We start from the raw sequence: 20,402 nt of genomic DNA on the forward strand, positions 1-20,402 counted from the left end.
ACATTAAGGCTTTCTTTCATTCTCTCCAATCCTCATTACATATACTCTGGTTGAATTTCATTAACGATGTATCAGACCAACTCTCGAATCTTTTGGTCCCCTTGTAAGCTGATACCATTCTGTTTGCTTTCTTTCTCCTTCATAACATTTGCATTAACCACAAACCTATTTAGGTAGGAGTGAATACCTTCTGGCAAGTCATTTCTATAGATCAAGAAGATAAACAAAGTCCCAGAACCTTGCAACACTCCACTAGTGATCACCACCTATTTCAAGAAGGGTTCTCTGATATTTAGCATTTGCTTCCTTCCACTAAGACAATCTTTTATCCGTCAGAGGAGTCGTCTCATCTTCCCTCTTGGTGATGCAGCTTCTTAATCAGCCTCCCATGCAGTCTTGTGTTCCATGCTTTCTGTTAATCCAGATACAATTTAACCTGTTGTCAAAGATGGAGCGTACTCTCTCAAAGAAATCTAAGGGGTCTATTACTCTTGGGCTTTCTCTAAAACCATATTTTCCTCTCAGTTAGGTGATGTTTCCTATCTAGAAACTCATCTTTTTGCTTCCTTATTATCTTTTCCTGTACCTTACAAACCACATTTTTAAGGGAGAGTGGTTTGTGGTTCAGCACCTCCCGGTCTCCTTTCTTGTAGATAGGTTCCAGTTGGGAACAGGTGTCAGAGATATTAGATAGATAAGGTATGGCATTTGTCTTTTTCCACTTCCTTAGCCTTTCTTCACTAATGTCTTGAGCAGTTTTTGAAATGTGTATCTAGTGTATTTGCATGCATCTTCAGTGCATATGATGCAGTGTCATCTGGCCCATGAGCCTTGTGCAAGTCAGGGCCCTTTGTTATTCTTTTAGTATCTTTTCTAGATATATCAGTGTTTTATAAAGCTTCCTCCCCAACTAGTGTTAGGGCTATAATGTCTTTGACAGTGAAAACAATTTTGAACGTGTTATTCACTTCCTTACATCTTTTTATCTATCTATATCTCTGATGTCCATTCCCTACTGGAACTCCCATGAAGGGGTTGCCTCGGCAAAAGTCTCCACTTATTGCTGCCCATACATGCCTCCCCAAAATACACCATTCCATGCATTCTTCCGCCATGTCTCTCCCTCCAGTATTCTTCTACCTAATTTTCCCATGTCACAGGTGGTCTTCCTGTAACACCAACCCCTTTACTTGTAATATCATACGCATTCCTTGTAAACTCCATCTTGGTTTCTTTCGACATGCCCAAACCACCTTAAAGTATTTTGTTTCACCCACTCTATCACTCTGTAATTCATTCCCTTTGCATTCCATGCCTTACCACGTTTCTCATACACCCCTTCATTTCTTTCTTCATTCACTTAGTCACACCACACACACTTGTCAAATAGCTCCCTTTCTTACACATCATCACATAATCTACAATTCTTCCATTTGATTACTTAGCATGATTTAATGTTCTTTGACTGAAAGTTTACTTTGATGAACTTATGGAAACATTTGGGTTTTCAACTGCCATGTGTGAAAAAGATTTCATGCGAAAACATTATCGAATAAAACCCAAGCTCCATTGTGTGTATTTCTACCACCTTGAATCATTTATATACACATATATATATATACATTTCTGTATTTACTGTAAAGCAAGATAAAATTATTTGGTTACTCTGACACAGTATTCCTTTTTTACATAGGATGTGGAACTGGGGAATGGACCTGCTTGGATGGGTCATGTATTCCAGAGGAAGGTCGATGTGATAGAGTGCCACAATGTATTGATCGATCAGATGAAGAGAACTGTCCTGAAGGTTAGTGGCTCAATTTACTGCATGGAGGAAATGATATTAAGAAGTCTTTATTGAAGTATATTTTGCATTAACGTGATTTCCTAAATAAGATAAAGAAAATAGTTTGGAATGTGTAACTTGCCATTAGACAGGAAAGTCTGTAGAAGCCCTTGGAAATACTGCACTAGATTTGCCCTTTACCAGTGGCATGTTAAGGGCGAGGCATTAATGGCTAAGAAGTGACACTGGAATTCACCTGTTATGGAGACTCTTTTGCTGTGGCTACCCCCATGAGGGGGTTCTCAGAGGAAATGGGCATCAGGGATATAGATAGACAGTGGACCTAGGTAGTGTTTTTGTAACTAATTAAGGCCTCCTAGTGACCAGTGATGATATTAGTCATTCAGTCTTAATGATGTCTGAAGTGTCCTAAGGAACTGAAGTATGTATAGATGTGGAAATCATTCTTTTGTATAACTTTAAGCTTGGTGATTTTGCAGATTTGACTGCCCACATTATACTGATGAGACAGGATATCCATTAATAAGGAGTTCTTGTTTACTAAACAATTTTGCTTGGAGACTTTCTTTTTTCAATTGTTTCTTTCTTTCATTCTTGTTCATGTTCCCACATTAGCAAGGTAACTCCAGGAACAGACTGAGAAGCAGCTGCATTTGCCTATATCCATTCGTTAACTGTTATGTGCAGTTCACTGAAATCACAACTCTTTTTCCACAACCAGGCTCCACAATCCTTTCCATGGTTTCCCCAGTCTACTTCATTCCCCCAGTTGAGTCTGATAACAGCACATTACTCCCTATTTATCACATCGTACCATCCAACTCATTCTATCTCACATGTGCCTTTCACCCTCATACATGTCTAGTCCCTGACCACTTGAAATGTTTTGCGCTCCTTCCTTCCATCTCTAGATCAGTCTCCCCCCTTCTCCTTTTCCCCTTCACTTTGACAAATGCAGTGCCTGCCAGTGAAGTAGGTTTGAGGGGGCTGTGGCGCAATCACCAAGGATGAAATTGAAATAAAACCATGAAACTTGTTTTCACCACCAATTAGTACTTTATTGGATTTCCTTTCCTCTTTATACACTCCTTGATATGACCAGGAACTGAATCAGCAAGGTTCTGAAGCTTTTAGGATCAATTTTTGTCCAAATTTCAAAAATGGCTGCCTCCAGCTTAGGTAGCAACAAATTATCCCCATTATGTAATTTCATTTTTTTTAAATGCCCGCAATCTTGCTATTGGATTCCAATCAGTTAATTCCCGGGCCATTGCTGAACTCCACCGCACAATCCTTGAGCCAGTCAGTGATTAACTTGGCAATGTGACAGGAACCCCATCTTGCATGATTACCTTGGCTTTGCACTTTCTGAACAAATATGGAAGATGTTCACACCGAAGCTCAAAGTAACTATGCCTGTTCATAGTTTCATTCTTTGGTAACATGACAAGGCACTCATCATCGTAATAATTGAAACAGTTATGCACCATAAGTGAAGTAGGGAACTTCACAGTGCTGGCAATGTACTTGTGGTCAGATGGATCCATGCCATTCTTCCCTCTCCAATTTGGTCTCCTCGTTCTCCTTGTTCCCTCCATTTCTGACACGTATATCCTTTTTGTTAATCTTTCCTCACTCATTCTCTCCATATGTCCAAGCAATTTCAGCACAACCACTTCAGTTCTCTCAACCACACTTTTTTTTTATTGCCACACTTCTCTCTTACCCCTCAATTATATACTTGATCGAACCACCTCACACCACTTACAGTCCTCAGATATTTTATGTCAACACATCCATCCTCCTCAGTGATATTGTTGGGACTACTGTACCTTTAAACATAGCCATTTTTGTCCTCCAGGATAATGTACTCTCTTTTCACACATTCCTCAGCACTCCCAGAACCTTCACCCCTCTCGCCCATCCTATGACTTTCTCCAGCTTACATGGTTCCATTCGATGCCTTGTGTAATCCCACTTCCACCAAGTTTACTCCATTCAAACTTGCACCCCAAGTAACCTTTCCACCAACTCTGCAAAACCTAATAACCATGCTTTTATTTACATATACTTTCAACTTCCTGGAGTGGGGACAGGTTGACAAAGAGGGTCTGTGTATTGGGAATGCAGGGGGACAAGTAGAGAGGGGAAACCAAATTGGAGATGGAAGGATGGAATGAAAGAAGTTTTGAGTACTTGGAGCCTGAGCATGCAGGAGGGTGCAAGGTGTGCATGGAATTAGAGTGTTGTGGTATGCAGGGCACAGTTGGCTGTCACTGGAATGAACAAGGGCATATGAAGAGGCTAGGGGAAACTGTCTTTGGAGGCTGTGGATTTGGTGCATTAGACAATGGCTACAGAATGGATGTGAGTGAGAGAGACCTCTTCTTTCTCAGTTTCTAGCATTACTGTGCTAGCCCAGGAAATGGCAAACAAATATGAAAAGAAAATATTTTTTTCCGATTCATTACCCTTTTTCAGAGGTCCACATCCTACCTCATGCATACCAAACATATCACCCACAAAAGTAAGAACTGCTTTTTTAAGTACCTTCCACTCCTCCCATACTCCCCTTTTTTCCTTTATTCTTGTTTATGCTAGTCTTCACTCAATTGTAATTATCTTTACATGCAGTCGATCTTTATTATCTTAATACACACTCAGTCTTTATCATCTTAGCACACATGCTCACTTGCTTTTGCCACCACCTCTCTACCTTTGTCATATTCTCCTTTCCTACATCCATTACAATTGGTCACATTCACCTTCATTATGAAATTATCAGACAACCTTCTTACTGCCCCTCTTAGCAAATTCGCATCCAACAAATTTTGGTGTACATATCTGTCAGTATGAACTCAGTCCACGAATGGCTTTTGAGTGCTGCAACCCCACTTACCATATTTGCTTAAGGATACCCCTTTTTTCAAACCTTATTACTAATTATGAGTCCTTTTTCCATACACAACTCCACAAGCTGTTCCCAATTTTCACTCAACCCACCCACACTCTATATATTTACTGTGAAGGCTGGTATAATATGATTTGTTTATACCATGATTTTTCTTACTTGTATAGGATGTGGAACTGGGGAATGGACTTGTTTCGATGGGTCTTGTGTGCCAAGGGGAGCACGATGTGATGGTGTGCCACAGTGTATTGATCGATCAGATGAAGAGAACTGTCCTGAAGGTTAGTAACTAAATTTTTTGTGTTGAGCGAATGTTGTTAAAAAGCTTTTATTGAAGTAGGTTTTGTGTTAATATTTATTTATCTATTTATTTTACGTCTCCCACGTTAGCGAGGTAGCACAAGGAAACAAACAAAAGAATGGCCCAACCCACCCACATACACATGTATATACATACACATCCACACACGCAAATATACATACCTATATATCTCAACGTATACATATATATACACACACAGACATATACATATATACACATGTACATAATTCATACTGTCTACCTTTATTCCTTCCCATCGCCACCCCGCCATACATGAAATAACTACCCCCTCCTCCCGCATGTGCACGAGGCAGTGCTAGGAAAAGACAACAAAGGCCACATACGTTCACACTCAGTCTCTAGCTGTCGTATATAATGCACCGAAACCACAGCTCCCTTTCCACATCCAGGCCCCACAGAACTTTCCATGGTTTACCCCAGATGCTTCACATGCCCTGGTTCAATCCATTGACAGCACATCGACCCTGGTGTGCCACATCATTCCAATTCGCTCTATTCCATGCACGCCTTTCACCCTCCTGCATGCTCAGGCCCCGATCTCTCAAAATCTCTTTCACTCCATCTTTCCACCTCCAATTTGGCCTCCCACTTCTCGTTCCCTCCATCTCTGACACATATATCCTCTTTGTCAATCTCTCCTCACTCGTTCTCTGCATGTGACCAAACCATTTCAAAACACCCTCTTCTGCTCTCTCAACCACACTCCTTAAATTACCACACATCTCTCTTACATCTTATTACTTACTTGATCTAACCACCTCACACCACATATTATCCTCAAACATCTCATTTCTAGCACATCCACCCTCCTCCACACAACTCTATCTATAGCCCACACCTCGCAACCATACAACATTGTTGGAACCACTATTCCTTCAGGCATACCCATTTTTGCTTTCCGAGATAATGTTCTCAACTTCCACACATTTTTCAACGCTCGCAGAACTTTCGCCCCCTCCCCCACCCTTTGATTCACTCCCACTTCCATGGTTTCATCGACTGCCAAATCCACGCCCAGATATCTAAAATGCTTCACTTCCTCAGTTTTTCTCCATTCAAACTTACCTCCCAGTTGACCGGTCCCTCAACCCTACTGTACCTAATAACCTTGCTCTTATTCACATTTACTCTCAGCTTTCTTCTTTCACACGCTTTACCAAACTCAGTCACCAGCTTCTGCAGTTTCTCACCCGAATCAGCCACCAGTGCTGTATCATCAGCGAACAACAACTGACTCACTTCCCAAGCTCTCTCATCCACAACAGACTGCATACTTGCCCCCTCTTTCCAAAACTCTTGCATTCGCCTCCCTAACAACCCCATCCATAAACAAATTGAACAACCATGGAGACATCACACACCCCTGCCGCAAACCAACTTTCACTGAGAACCAATCACTTTCCTCTCTTCCGACACATACACATGCCTTACCTCCTCGATAAAAACTTTTCACTGCTTCTAACTTGCCTCCCACACCATATATTCTTAATACCTTCCACAGAGCATCTCTATCAACTCTTATCATATGCCTTCTCTAGATCCATAAATGCTGCATACAAATCCATTTGTTTTTCTAAGTATTTCTCATACATTTTCAAAGCAAACACCTGATCCACACATCCTCTGCCACTTCTGAAACCACACTGCTCTTCCCCAATCTGATGCTCTGTACATGCCTTCACCCTCTCAATCAATACCCTCCCATATAATTTCCTAGGAATACTCAACAAACTTATACCTCTGTAACTTGAGCACTCGCTTTTATCCCCTTCGCCTTTGTACAATGGCACTATGCATGCATTCCGCCAATCCTCAGGCACCTCACCATGAGTCATACATACATTAAATAACCTTACTAACCAGTCAACAATACAGTCAACCCCATTTTTTAATAAATTCCACTGCAATACCATCCAAACCTGCTGCCTTGCCGGCTTTCATCTTCCGCAAAGCTTTTACTACCTCTTCTCTGTTTACCAAATCATTCTCCCTAACCCTCTCACTTTGCACACCATCTCAACCAAAACACCCTATATCTACCACTCTATCATCAAACACATTCAACAAACCTTCAAAATACTCACTCCATCTCCTCACATCACCACTACTTGTTATCACCTCCCCATTAGCCCCCTTCACTGAAGTTCCCATTTGTTCCCTTGTCTTACGCACTTTATTTACCTCCTTCCAAAACATCTTTTTATTTTCCCTAAAATTTGATGATACTCTCTCAACCCAACTCTCATTTGCCCTCTTTTTCACCTCTTGTACCTTTCTCTTGACCTCCTGCCTCTTTCTTTTATACATCTCCCACTCATTTGCATTATTTCTGTGCAAAAATTGTCCAAATGCCTCTCTCTTCACTTTCACTAATAATCTTATTTCTTCATCCCACCACTCACTACCCTTTCTAATCTGCCCACCTCCCATGCTTTTCATGCCACAACCATCTTTTGTGCAAGACATCTCTGCTTCCCTAAATACATCCCATTCCTCTCCCACTCCCCTTACATCCTTTGTTCTCACGTTTTTCCATTCTGTATTCATTCTCTCCTGGTATTTCCTCACACAAGTCTCCTTCCCATGCTCACTTACTCTCACCACTCTCTTCACCCCAACATTCTTCTTTTCTGAAAACCTCCACAAATCTTCACCTTCACCTCCACAAGATAATGATAAGACATCCCTCCAGTTGCACCTCTTAGCACATTAACATCCAAAAGTCTCTCTTTCGCAAGTCTGTCAATTAACACGTAATCCAATACCGCTCTCTGGCCATCATTCCTACTTACATACGTACATCCAACAATCTTTGGTGTACACATCTGTCAGTATGAACTCAGTCTAGGAATGGCTTTTAAATGCTGCAACCCCACTTAGCATATTTGCTTAAGCATACCCCTTTTTTCAAGCTTTATTACTAATTATGAGTCCTTTTTCCATACATAACTCCACAAGCTGTTCCCAATTTTCACTCAACCCACCCACACTATATATTTACTGTGAAGGCTGGTATAATAGGATTTGTTTATACCATGATTTTTCTTACTTGTGTAGGATGTGGAACTGGGGAATGGACTTGTTTGGATGGGTCTTGTGTGCCAAGGGATGCACGATGTGATGGTGTGCCACAGTGTATTGATCGATCAGATGAAGAGAACTGTCCTGAAGGTTGGTAACTAAATTTTTTGTGTTGAGCAAATGTTGTTAAAAGCTTTTATTGAAGTAGGTTTTGTGTTAATATTGTTATTTATTCAGGGAAAGAACTTGAAAGAAGGTTATATGCATGACTTTGCCGTTATAGCATGTGGACCTGAAGAGTGGACTTGTGGAGATGGGTCTTGCATCCCTCAAGGAAGACGTTGTGATGAACGTTATGACTGTCCTGACTATAGTGATGAAGACGGATGTATACCAGGTTTGTTGTACTAATTTTGTTTTCATAAAATGAAAACTGTTGAGCTTTTTTTTATTTCAAATTAAGAAAGTATCTCTCCTGGTTTAGCATGGTAAGACAGAGAACTCTACCTTTGAATGTGGATATATATTGTGTATTGCAGAATGTTTAAGTGAACGTCAAACAAGGTCACACACACACACACATGCTAGCCTCAACCAGTTCCCCATTTTATCAACCAACCCCTAGGGGTGAATGAACAGCTAGGTTGGTTGTGGATGGACTGCCACTATCAGGATTTGAACCTACGCTCTTGACCCTGGATGGCACATGAATACATTATGATAATGAACGCCAACTGCTACTCCACAGCTTTCAAAATATTTCCTTAACCATATAAATTACGACTGTTCCAGTATTTGCCAGCAGACACACTCTCCGTAGCTGTTCTAATGACTGATTAGGGATGATGACTCTCAAGTCATACTTGCATGTAATCATGAAGTTCGTTTTCTACATGTTGATGATCATATTGAAGTTGTTTTTCACTTTGTCCCAACCTCTTTACTTTACATTTGCTGTGGCTGAATTTCATCAACCATGTATCACACCAACTTTGGCATCTGTTGATGCAGTCCTCTTTATGTAGCACTGCCATCATAACCCTTTCATCATATTCAGGTAGAAAAACATACCCAAAGGCAAGTCATTTGAATAGCTCAAGAAGAGTAATGGTCCCAGAACAGAACTATTGGAAGTTGTATGTAGTGTAAGCGTATATAGTCCAGTGTGTAGTATCTGTTCCGTAGTGATGACAAAATTACATAGGTGAATGAAGGGATTCTAGTGTTTCATGAAAATAAGAACTAAGAATCTTGATACTTATGAGTGCAATGATAATTGACTCCAGGTATGGTCTTGGCTTGTTCTGGTCATCCTTGCAGTACAAATCACTTATATCTGTGACATTGTAAATCAAAAATTTTTATCATGAATTATATAACACTTTGTGAGGTTAATCATTAATTTTTCTTTTTGATAAGTGAACACATTATTAAAAAAGGGCATCTTTATCAACCCTATCACATGCTTTCTCCAGGTCCATAAAAGCCCCATACAGATTCTTGTCTTAAATATTTTTCACACATTCCTTGCAGCATACTCATAATCCACAGATCCTGTACCACTCTTGAAAGCATATTGTTAATTTCTAATCTTTTGCTCTGCACATGCCATCCCCCTCTTAGTTACCAATCTCCCTTACAATTTACCAGTTGCGCTGAACAAACTTACACCTCTGTATTTTGAACACTCACCTTTGTCCCTCATGCCTTTCTGTGGCATCTCATCGTGATCCATACATACATTGAAAATCCTAAAATCTAATCAAGAAAACAGTAATTCCCTTTCTAAGGAAATTCATCTACATTACTGTCAACTCTAGCCACCTTGCCACGTTTCATATGATGCAAGGCTTTCACCACCTCTTCACTCTTCTTCAAACCACTTTCCATGACCCAAGGCATAAGTTTCCATAGGACATAGAGGGTAAAGTGAATTAAAACAAACTGCTTATTTGTATATTACCATAATTCCAACAGTTTAGTGAATCATGTAATAAGAAAATTTTTGTAATGCATTTATTTGAGAAAAATGGGTTGGGAAAGATTGCAGAACTATCCTAGAGATGTTAGAGGCCACTCTTAGTAAGCTGTACCTGTAATTGTGCATTTTATTTCCTGTGTAGTGGGGTGGTGACGGGAATGGATGAAGGCAGCAAGTATGAATATGTACATGTGTATATCTGTATATGTCTGTATGTATATGTATGTATATGTTGAAGTGTATATGTATGTATTTGTCCATGTATGGGCGTTTATGTATATATATGTTTTATGAGTGGTTGGGCCATTCTTCATCTGTTTCTTTATGTTACTTTGCCGATGCTGAAAACTTACTAAGCATGATATAAATATATGTATCTCTTTTTAAACCAGGTATTTCCAATCACCAGTCTTTTTTCAGCACAAATCCACAAGCTCTTCACCATTTCCATTTACAACACTGAACTCGCCATATACACCAATTATACCATCAACTGCCACATTACTCACCTTCACATTTAAATCACCCATCACTATGACCCAGTCTCATGCATCAAAGCTGCTAATACACTCACTCAACTGCTCCCAAAACATTTGCTTCTCAAGATCTTTCTTCTCATGACCAGGTGCATAGGCACCAGTAATCACCAATCTCGCTCCATCCACTTTCAGTTTTATTCTCATCAATTTACTTTCTTACATACTCCCACAACTCCTGCTTCAGGAGTATTGCTACTCCTTCCTTTGCCCTTGTCATCTCACCAACCCCTGACTTTACTCCCAAGACTTTCCCAAACCACTCTTCTCCTTTACCTTTGAGCTTTATTTCACTGAGAGCCAGAACATCCAGGTTTCTTTTCTCCTACTACTGTTACCTCTCTCTCCTTTCTTCTCATATTGGTTACATTCACACACATTCAGTCACCCCAATATGAGCCTTTGAGGAGGATGAGCACTCCTCGCTTGACTCCTTCTGTTTCCCTTTTTAGAAATTTGAATACTAGGAGGGGTGTTTCCAGCCCCCTGCTCCCACCTCCTTAGTCACCTTCTACAACTCATGGGGAACATGTGGGAAGTATATTTATTTATATTTATTCATATTTATTCATTTTCATATCGATGGACAGACAAATGTATATATACCATGGGTCGGGATTGAACCCTGGGTATGGCACCTGGCTTGCCTCAGCCAAGTGGGGGTTAAAAGACACACACACTAGATCTTTAGTGTTTTAATGTTCACCCTAACCTCATCTCAGTGGGGGTAGCATGAACTTTAATCTACCACAGCTCTGAAATGGATTGAGACACATGTAAAAGCACTTGAGGTCAGTGTGTCTTTCCATTGACATATTTGTCACAACATCGGATCAGCAGTAGATTAAAGTTCATGCTACCCCCAACGTGTTCCGTGTTAGTGAGGTAGCGTTAAGAACAGAGGACTGAGCCAGAGAGGGAAAATTCTCACTTGGCCCCCCCTTCTCTGTTCCTTCTTTTGGAAAAGTAAAAAAAAAACTGGGGGGGGGAGGATTTCCAGCCCCATATATATAAATGGGGATAGGGGAGAAAGAATATTTCCCACGTATTCCCTGCGTGTCTTAGAAGGGGACTAAAAGGGAAGGGAGCGGGGGCTAGAAATCCTCCCCTCTCATGTTTCATTTTCCAAAAGAAGGAACAGAGAAGGGGGCCAAGTGAGGATGTCCTCTCAAAGGCTCAGTCCTCTGTTCTTAATGCTACCTCACTAATGCGGGAAATAGCAAGTAGTATGAAAAAAAAATCTTTTTTGCTGTTATATATACCAAAATAATAGACTCGCTAAAGAAATGACATGAGATTATTTCCATTTCCTAAACTCCCTTCCACATGATAAAAATTAATTGGTATTCTCACATCCTCTAGCAGGTCAGTAGATTATATGTTAGGTGTTTCCTCTTCATGCTGCACATTCAGTCACCAGTTTACTCTTGAGGATATTTATATACCCTTATCATCATTCTTCTTACAATATATTTCTCATTTCCTCTGCCTGGAACTTCCTAGCTACACTCTAATTCATTTTAACATACAGCACTGTAAGCATGGTACATTTATACTTAGGTTGTCTTGATTCTCATACTGTGGGCTGTTGGTTTGTATGGCATCACTATTCTGATTCTCAGTTTATGTCTTAGATAAGTTAGAATGGTTTTGCATGTTCAGTGATGTTTTATTTTTCACTAACCAAGAATTTTATATCTTTTTCCTTCACTAGTCTGTGGTTCTGGTGAGTGGACTTGCAGAGATGGCACTTGTATAGCAGAACAATATCGTTGCGATGGCTTAGTTCAATGCCCCTATGCTTCTGATGAGGAAGGATGTCCAGAAAGTAAGTCTGTGATAATAGTATTTATATGCATATTGATTTTTTATTATTTCTTATTCCTCTTTACTGTGTTCTCTCTTAGTGAAGTAGCATCAGGAACAGACAACTGAACCCTTGAGTAGAACTAATTGATAATCTCTGGACACTTAATTTTTTCCAGATGTTTGATGAGAAGACTTTCCTTTTCCAGATGTTTGTGAAAGTTAATGATTTGATTAATATAAAGGTAGTTAGAATTGGAGTCAGTGTTAAATGAAATAAATGTGATTCATTTAGGATGTGGATTTGGTGAGTGGACTTGTTCAGATGGATCATGTATCCCAGAAGAAGCTCGTTGTGATGGAGTGCCTCATTGTCTTGATCGTACTGATGAAGAGAATTGCTTTAAAGGTTAGTGACTATATTCTGTGCTCACTAAATGATATTTTCTTTTTAACTGGTTGTAAAATTTTCATCATAACTGCATAGTAACCATGTTGAATGTAGATTTGATTATAACAGCACTAGCACTATATTTTTTATCACAGTCATAAAAGTATTAATGATATGCCTTACATTACTGTTGCAGGATGCAGTTCTGAGGAATGGACATGTGGAGATGGGTTTTGCATTCCACAGCAAAGACGATGCGATGGACGCTATGACTGTCCAGACTACACTGATGAGGATCAGTGTACTGAAGGTATGTTAAAGTCACTTTCTTAACTATAAGTCTGAAAACTTCTTTGCTTTTGATTATTAGTTTTTTAATTACATTAAGACTTTAAAGAGACTTTAGAGTTGTCTGCATACATATGAACTGAATGTTATTATACCATATTTTGTGAAATTTTCCAAATTAGAGACAAAGCTAGAAAATTGTTGTTTAGCTTTGTGGTAGGTGTTTTATTAGCAGTCTGAAGCATTGCATGACTTGTGAAGTTTACAATTTATGTAAATTGTCCAAGCATATCATACACAGCATCTGTCATGATGCTTTGCAGAATAAGGACTGGGAAATTGTGTGAATTTTAGTTCAGTGGTTTTCATTGTAAATACAGGGTTAGAGACATAAAGTCCCTAATGATGTACCAGATGTTGCTGATAAAGATTCCTTAGCCACTGGAAAAAGGTCAGAAATCTTAAACTTATATAGAGCATGTACATTCAGTCAAGAAAGACCATAGATTGTTTGCAAATTAAAAAAGATGATTATGAAAAACGTGTTATAGTTGGAAGTGTCATGTCTCACACATACCCTTGCAGTTAATATTGGCTCAAAACGTTCAGCTCGTAAATGATGAATGATACATTAAATTGCATTTGTCATATATTTATTCCACACAGTTTTCTTCTGTAGATTCTTATTTAAGGTGCAAATTGATGTTTATCTGCATATTAAGAAAATTATAGGGAGGAAATAGGTGGAATTCTTGCTGCCTCCCATCCATTATGTATCATCTTCATTTCAAAACACTTAACTCGTAAGTGATGAAATGGTTCAATAGAATGTATTTTTCATGTATGTTTTTTTACACAGTTCTTTTCAGAACATTCTTCCTTTATGGATGAATTGATAGTCATTAACATATTTAGAAAAAATATGACATGATAATTGAAAGAAATGGAATTTTCACGTAGCTCCTCTCCACCTTCATCTGGAAACATTCAACATGTTAAGCAATCTAATGATGCAGTAGACTCTATTTTTGGTGAATTTTTCTGCACAGTAATCTTCAGAATGTTCTTACCTATTGTATGAACAATTTCAATAAATACAAGAGAAAATAGCTGAAGGAGATGGGATATGGCAAAACCTGGACATGTCGAAAAGTACAAGAAAAGCACATTGCATGCCACATGTAAGTTGTGTTTGAATTAGCTGGTAGTACAATGCTTGATATAGAACTGGAAAAGATATATGATCAGTTCAAAAAAAGACAATTATTTCACCTTCGTGCTCTTACCAAATTGGTCACCCAAACACCAGATTACACCCTGAATATTGAAATAGTAAAGCAAAAAACTATTTCTGATGAAATATCCTCATATAACAAAGATTGAGCAACCTAGAAACAAATGAAGTAGTTCTCAATTGGTCCATGTTTTGTGCTATGGAGCAACCTTGCTGTATTCTTATAATCCAAAATATACATATTAACATGTTGATTTAATTCTGTTGTGCCACGATAAGCAAGTTTCAGTGATTGCCATTTGTTCAGTTATGCTGATGAAAATAAGTGTAATAAGTAGGTGATTTATGGCATTGGAAAGTTTTATCTTAATTTCATTCCTCAAATGCATATTTTATGAAAGAACAACTAGTATTTGTAAAGAGCACAATAGTTGGCTGACGAATGAAATCTTCAGTAAAGACAAATATTTTTGTGTATATAGTTTGATAGATTTAATGTAGCACACCTTAAGAAATATGCTTTGATAGCTGGAGCAACTATTGAATGAAAAATAATGTGTATTAGTCATTTGTTGGGAAAGCATTTAAGAGTAAGATAATCAGGCTAGTTTGTTCTTTTAATGTCAGACTAGATTGATTATTGAATATTGAATTTGTTTCAGTAGATAGTTAAAGAGATAGATAAACACAGTCAATGAATTGTTCAGGACTTGTGGTATTAGGATATTAGAGGAATGATTCTGATCATGAAGTTAGAGGTGTAAATGGAGGCATTGAAATACCATATTATTGTTCACCTTAGTGTATCTAGTGAAAAAGAATTAACAGTCATGTTTATTAGTGTTGAAGCCTTTGCTCAACCCTTAAACAGAGATATTCATACCCTTGTTCATCCTTATGAGCTTAACCCTTAAACAGCAGCATGTCTGAAATGACACTCACCCAATGTGAATATAAATGTCCTTTACAGATTACCTACAGCATTTGTTATTTAAGAAAATACCCATAAAGTAATGTATTTATTTTATTCATTATACTTGGTCACTGTCTCCCGCATTAGCAAAGTAGTGCAAGGAAACAGACGAAAGAATGTAGTATATATTCCCCCATTTTAGTGTAGGAGGGTAATAAGTTGACAGGGTAGTGCCCTGGCTGGCAGCATGGATGCTTTTTATTTTTGTAAGTTTATGATGATTATGGGTACTGTCGTGGTTTCTTTCTACATACTTATACACAAATTTCACACTTTATTGTTTTATTTCCATCCATGATTTAATACATCCCATACCTTTTTTTCTCTATACTTGTTTACCATTTTCCATGCTAGGGAGGTAATACCAGGAACAGATTGAGAAAGGCCACATTCACTCACATCCATTCTCTAATTGTCATGTGTAATGCACCAAAACCACAACCCCCTATCCACAGTCAGGTCCCATAGACCTTTCCATGTTTCCTCAGCTGCTTCATAAGCCATGGTTCAGTCCAGTGACATCATGTCACCCCCTGTATACATCACTCTAGTTCACTCAGTCCCATGCACGCCTTTCACCCTCCTGCATATTTAGGCCAAACACAAAATCTTTTACATCCTTCCATCTCCAATTTGGTCTCCCCTTCACCATGTCTCCTCCACCTTTGATATATATGTATATCCTCATTACCAACTGCTCTGCACTCATTCTTTCCATGTGTCCAAACCATTTCAGCACACCCTTGAAGAATATCTGGAAAGAAGGATCACCATCTGGGGTAGGGCAAAGATGGGCGTTTTGGAAAATAAAGAAGCCATGATAGTGTTGTATTGAAATGAAATATGGGCTATAAATGAGAATGTACAGAAGAGGGTTAATGTATTGGAAATGATTGAGGACAGTAAGTGATGTGAGGAGAGTTGATTGACTGACAAATAATGGGCAAATGAGAGGTGTAACAATAAGGAAAATGATAAGTGCTAAATTGGATGTTCTGAAATGGTTTGAACATATGGGGAAAATGAGTGAGGCAAGGTTGACTGTGAGATTTATGTAAGAGAAGTGGAGTTGACAGGGTGAAAGGCATTGGCAATGGAAAGATGGAATGAAAACAGATTTTTTTGTGCATGGTCCTGAAAATGCAGGAGGGTGTAAAGTGTGTATTGGATAGAGGGAATTGGAGCAATGTGGTATACAAGGGTAACATGCTGTCAGTGAGCTGAACCAGGGCAAGTGAAGCAGCTGGGGAAACCATGGAAAGATGAGCAGGCTTGATGTGGATAAGAGCTGTGGTAAACTTGACAGTTTCAGAATGCATTTGTACAAATGAGGCCATTTCTTTGTTTCTGATGTTACTCTGTAAATGTGGAAGACAGTGAGCAAGATTGCCAAAAAAAGATTGATATTGATACTTATATTTTTGCAGATCATTCATAGACAGAACATTATATACTCAAATAGATAGAATAATAACCTTAATTTCATCAGAATATAGGAACTAATACAACAGAAAATATTTAAGTCTGGCTCCTCACCCTGGTGATGCTATTACACTCTTTTTGATGATTTATGGGTAACTCTAATGAGCCATGTTTTCTCCAGCTGTGTTGCTAAGTTGCTAATGACTGATATGGATAAGATTCCTGATGGATGAGAGAGGGAATTGTGCATCGGCTGGAAATTTAAAACATTGCCATAAAAATCTTTGGTAGTGTAGTGGCACTTTGCAGGCTGTGCAGCAGACTAGCCAGCCAAGATAGAAAAATAAAATTAAAAAAAAAAAATTCCATTGTAATATGATAGATTACCATTCAAAAGTAATCAAAATTTTTCAGAAATTATATTGCTTTTATTTTGATCTGATCCACTGCTGAGTTAGGAGTGGTTAGGGGTGTGGATGACACACCTGACTGTAAGATAGAATGATGTGAAGATGATGGTTATTTCATACCATTGAACTATTTCTTGATGCTGTATTCTCTCTACATACTCAGATACAGTATTAATGATAAATAACACAAATACTAGTACACAGTTTCCCATGAAGTAGGTTAGTGCCATGAATAGATGAAGAATATCCTTATATGGTAACAGCCTCAGCCCTTGAAAAGGATTTGCATTCCTCAGTGGCTCCTTTCTTTGTTCCCTCCTTTCAAATAGAAATACGAGGAGGATAGGGGTTTAGGCTCCCTGCTGCTACCCTTAAAGTTACCTTCTATGTCATACAGAGAATATGAGGTTAGTGTTCTTTCCCCCCAATATCCATGGATAAACTTGAATTTATTGAGAAATATTATGCCTTTCACACTAGAAATCAAAGTAGAGAGGAAGATTTGCTTTCAAGCATGGGATGATATTGAAGGTTTGTTTGTTTCTTTTGATTTCATGCTTTTTTTCATTTCATACACAAGCATAGCATTGACAATGAATAACATGAACATATCTAGAAATATTTCGCCATTTACACAAAGGATAAGTGTAAGGATGATGAGTGGTTTGCACGTATTGGAAAGATTTTGATATTTTTTTCTTTGGGAATATTCCTGCTCTTTAGCAGTTATCTGTTACCAAAGTCCTCCATAACCCTAGGATGAAATAAAGAGAAAATTAGGTGCATTTGTTTCATAATTTCCTTCATGTGAGTAGAAGCCATGCCTGAAGGTTGGGGTTGCACCATCTCCTCATGTAAACCAGCTAAAATCACTGATTGTTGAACACACACACCTCATTTCATATCTTACTCTTCTTCACTCTCTCCTTCAACTGAAACACATCATTTCTTTGGAGGTCTCCTTGTATGCCTGACATTCAGTCAATGCCCTTGCATCCGTATTGGTGGTTGTACAGGTACTAAAGAGAGCCATCTGTTTTCCAGTGCTTTCATGGTAATAGAAGATACCATTATAAGCTACTAATGGTGTGATGATTCAGCTGAATATCTAAGTCAAGTTAGAAAAAGTTAGTTTGTCAGGTGCCAGTAGGAAACCACCTCTGCAGGATCATCATATGACATTGGAAGCAGTTTAAGGGTTCAGCACAGTGGATATAAGTTAAGAATATAGGTGAATTAAGTGAAAGGATATTTACATTTAATCAACCTCATGTAAATTGAAGTGAAGTTAAAGGTAATATCCCTTATCTGTTTTTGGTAAAAGTTGGATGTTTCCTTATCAGCAACCTATTCTTGTCACAATTATAGGCTGATAGACTATGAGGTACCACTTCTCTTTTCTCTTAAGATCATTACTATGAATTGCACAACAAAAATAGGTGGAAACTTTCCAAGTTTGTAGCATATTTAAAGATAACAATGGAATTCATTTCAATGAGTTTAATGTTCTTTGCCCCAGTTTCCCTAAAACCTTCTTTTCATGCTTAGACTAATACACTAACAGTAATCTGTGAAAGGCTGTACATGATGAAATCTTTGATACTAACTTCATGCACTTACGGATGCTTCTATGTAGCTTGTGGTTCTGGGCAATGGTCTTGTAGAGATGGATCATGTGTGCCACAGTATGTTGTGTGTGATGGCCGCTATGATTGCCCCGACTATTCAGATGAAGAAATCTGTCGACCAGGTAAGTTTTCTTAAGTTTGCAACATATTTTTGTACTTGCACAAAACATCCTTGAAAGTTTCCATTACTATAGGTTGTGTGAAATATGAGCTATTGTAGACAGCTGTTGGAGGGTGGTGTGCTCATTTTAAGTAACATTTAAAGTACTAACTAATATTACTTGTGCTCATTAGTATAATGATTAACCATGGCATGATGTCTTTAGATTATATTGTTATATAGCTTGTGGGCCTGACGAGTGGACTTGTTTAGATGGGACATGTCTCCCATTAGAAGCTCGATGTGATGGATATCCTCAGTGCTTTGATCGCTCTGATGAGGAGAACTGCCCACCATGTAAGTTTTAGATGCTTTTAACCCCATAGTATTGTTTATTTGAAGAATGGATTTCTGTGTGTTAGATTGCTTTTACTTATCTGTTGTTTGGTTTTGGAAATTTCAGTGTAAAAACTGTCTTTTAGGGAGAGCTAACACACTCTTAGGTTCATGATATTTTCTGGCTTTCTGTAAGTATACTAACCCCATTTATTATACATTATCTGTCTGACATGGCACTAAACAACAAAGTATATACAGGTATGGGTTGATGATATGGAATATTAATGACAATAGGACATTGTATGAGATAATCTTCATACAAGATTGTTTTAGCTCTGAGTGAAATGGCTTAATGGTAAGGGAGAAAATGGTTTGGGGATGTTGATAAAAATCAGAGTTTGCTATGAGAGTAAGAGCTCAGGAGGGGCTATAACACTAATAGTTGTGGGAATTTGTGAAGGAGTGTAAGGAAGTAAGCCCCAGATTAATGTGGGCTAAAATAAAATTGGAATATGAGAGGTGGGTGATTATTAGTGCTAATGAGAGGACTGAGGACAAGAAGCAATTGATTTAGGTGGAGCTGTGTTAGTGTGTCAACATTTTTTATGCAAGATGTCGCATATTTGTGACATGATTTGGATGTGAAAGTGGGTTATGTAGCAGTTGAAAACAGAACAGGAGGGGGGGGGGGGGGGTAAACAGTGATGTGAATGGATAAGATCAACAGCTTGTAGGGTTGTTTGCTAAAAGGAATTATGGCTGGGAATACCCGATTAAGAAAGAGGGACATACATAAGTATACATAGATGAGTTGGAAAGATGGAAAGGGGTCATTTTTGGATTATGTGCTTATTGATAGTCATGCAAATGAGATACTCTTGAATGTGAATATGTTGAAAAGGGCAGGTAAAGGGATGTCTGATCGAAAAGGGCAGGTGAAGGGATGTCTGATCATTACCTGAAGTAGGTAGGGGTGAGGTTGTATTAGGATCTGTGTTAAAAAGAGCAAAGGAGACAAGTCAGAAGAGGGTGGTGAAAGTGAGCAAAATTGGAAAAGAGGCTTGAGTGAAGATACACTAGGACAGGCTTAGTGTAGAGCAACAAAAGTTGAGAGGAAATGTAACTAAGGAGTGGGAGAGGAACGAGAGGTATTTAGGGAATCAGTGCTGATGTGCAAGAGAAGTGTGTAGTACATGAAAGATGGGAGATGGA

At 38.6% G+C, this 20,402-nt stretch overlaps 1 protein-coding gene across 2 annotated transcripts in view; it reads left to right on the top strand.

The window, feature by feature from the left end:
- Nucleotides 1–20,402, top strand: part of LOC139748046 (uncharacterized) — a 538,085-nt gene that overhangs the window by 297,002 nt on the left and 220,681 nt on the right. For both annotated transcript variants that reach the window (XM_071660616.1, XM_071660617.1), the window contains exons 14-22: nt 1,694–1,807; nt 4,886–4,999; nt 8,119–8,232; nt 8,366–8,479; nt 12,314–12,427; nt 12,701–12,814; nt 12,993–13,106; nt 18,760–18,873; nt 19,095–19,208. In XM_071660616.1, the coding sequence (XP_071516717.1) occupies nt 1,694–1,807; nt 4,886–4,999; nt 8,119–8,232; nt 8,366–8,479; nt 12,314–12,427; nt 12,701–12,814; nt 12,993–13,106; nt 18,760–18,873; nt 19,095–19,208 (1,026 nt within the window). The remainder of the gene's footprint in view (nt 1–1,693; nt 1,808–4,885; nt 5,000–8,118; nt 8,233–8,365; nt 8,480–12,313; nt 12,428–12,700; nt 12,815–12,992; nt 13,107–18,759; nt 18,874–19,094; nt 19,209–20,402) is intronic.

This window comes from Panulirus ornatus, chromosome 72 (assembly GCF_036320965.1).
Source record: "Panulirus ornatus isolate Po-2019 chromosome 72, ASM3632096v1, whole genome shotgun sequence".
Lineage (NCBI taxonomy): Eukaryota > Metazoa > Arthropoda > Malacostraca > Decapoda > Palinuridae > Panulirus > Panulirus ornatus.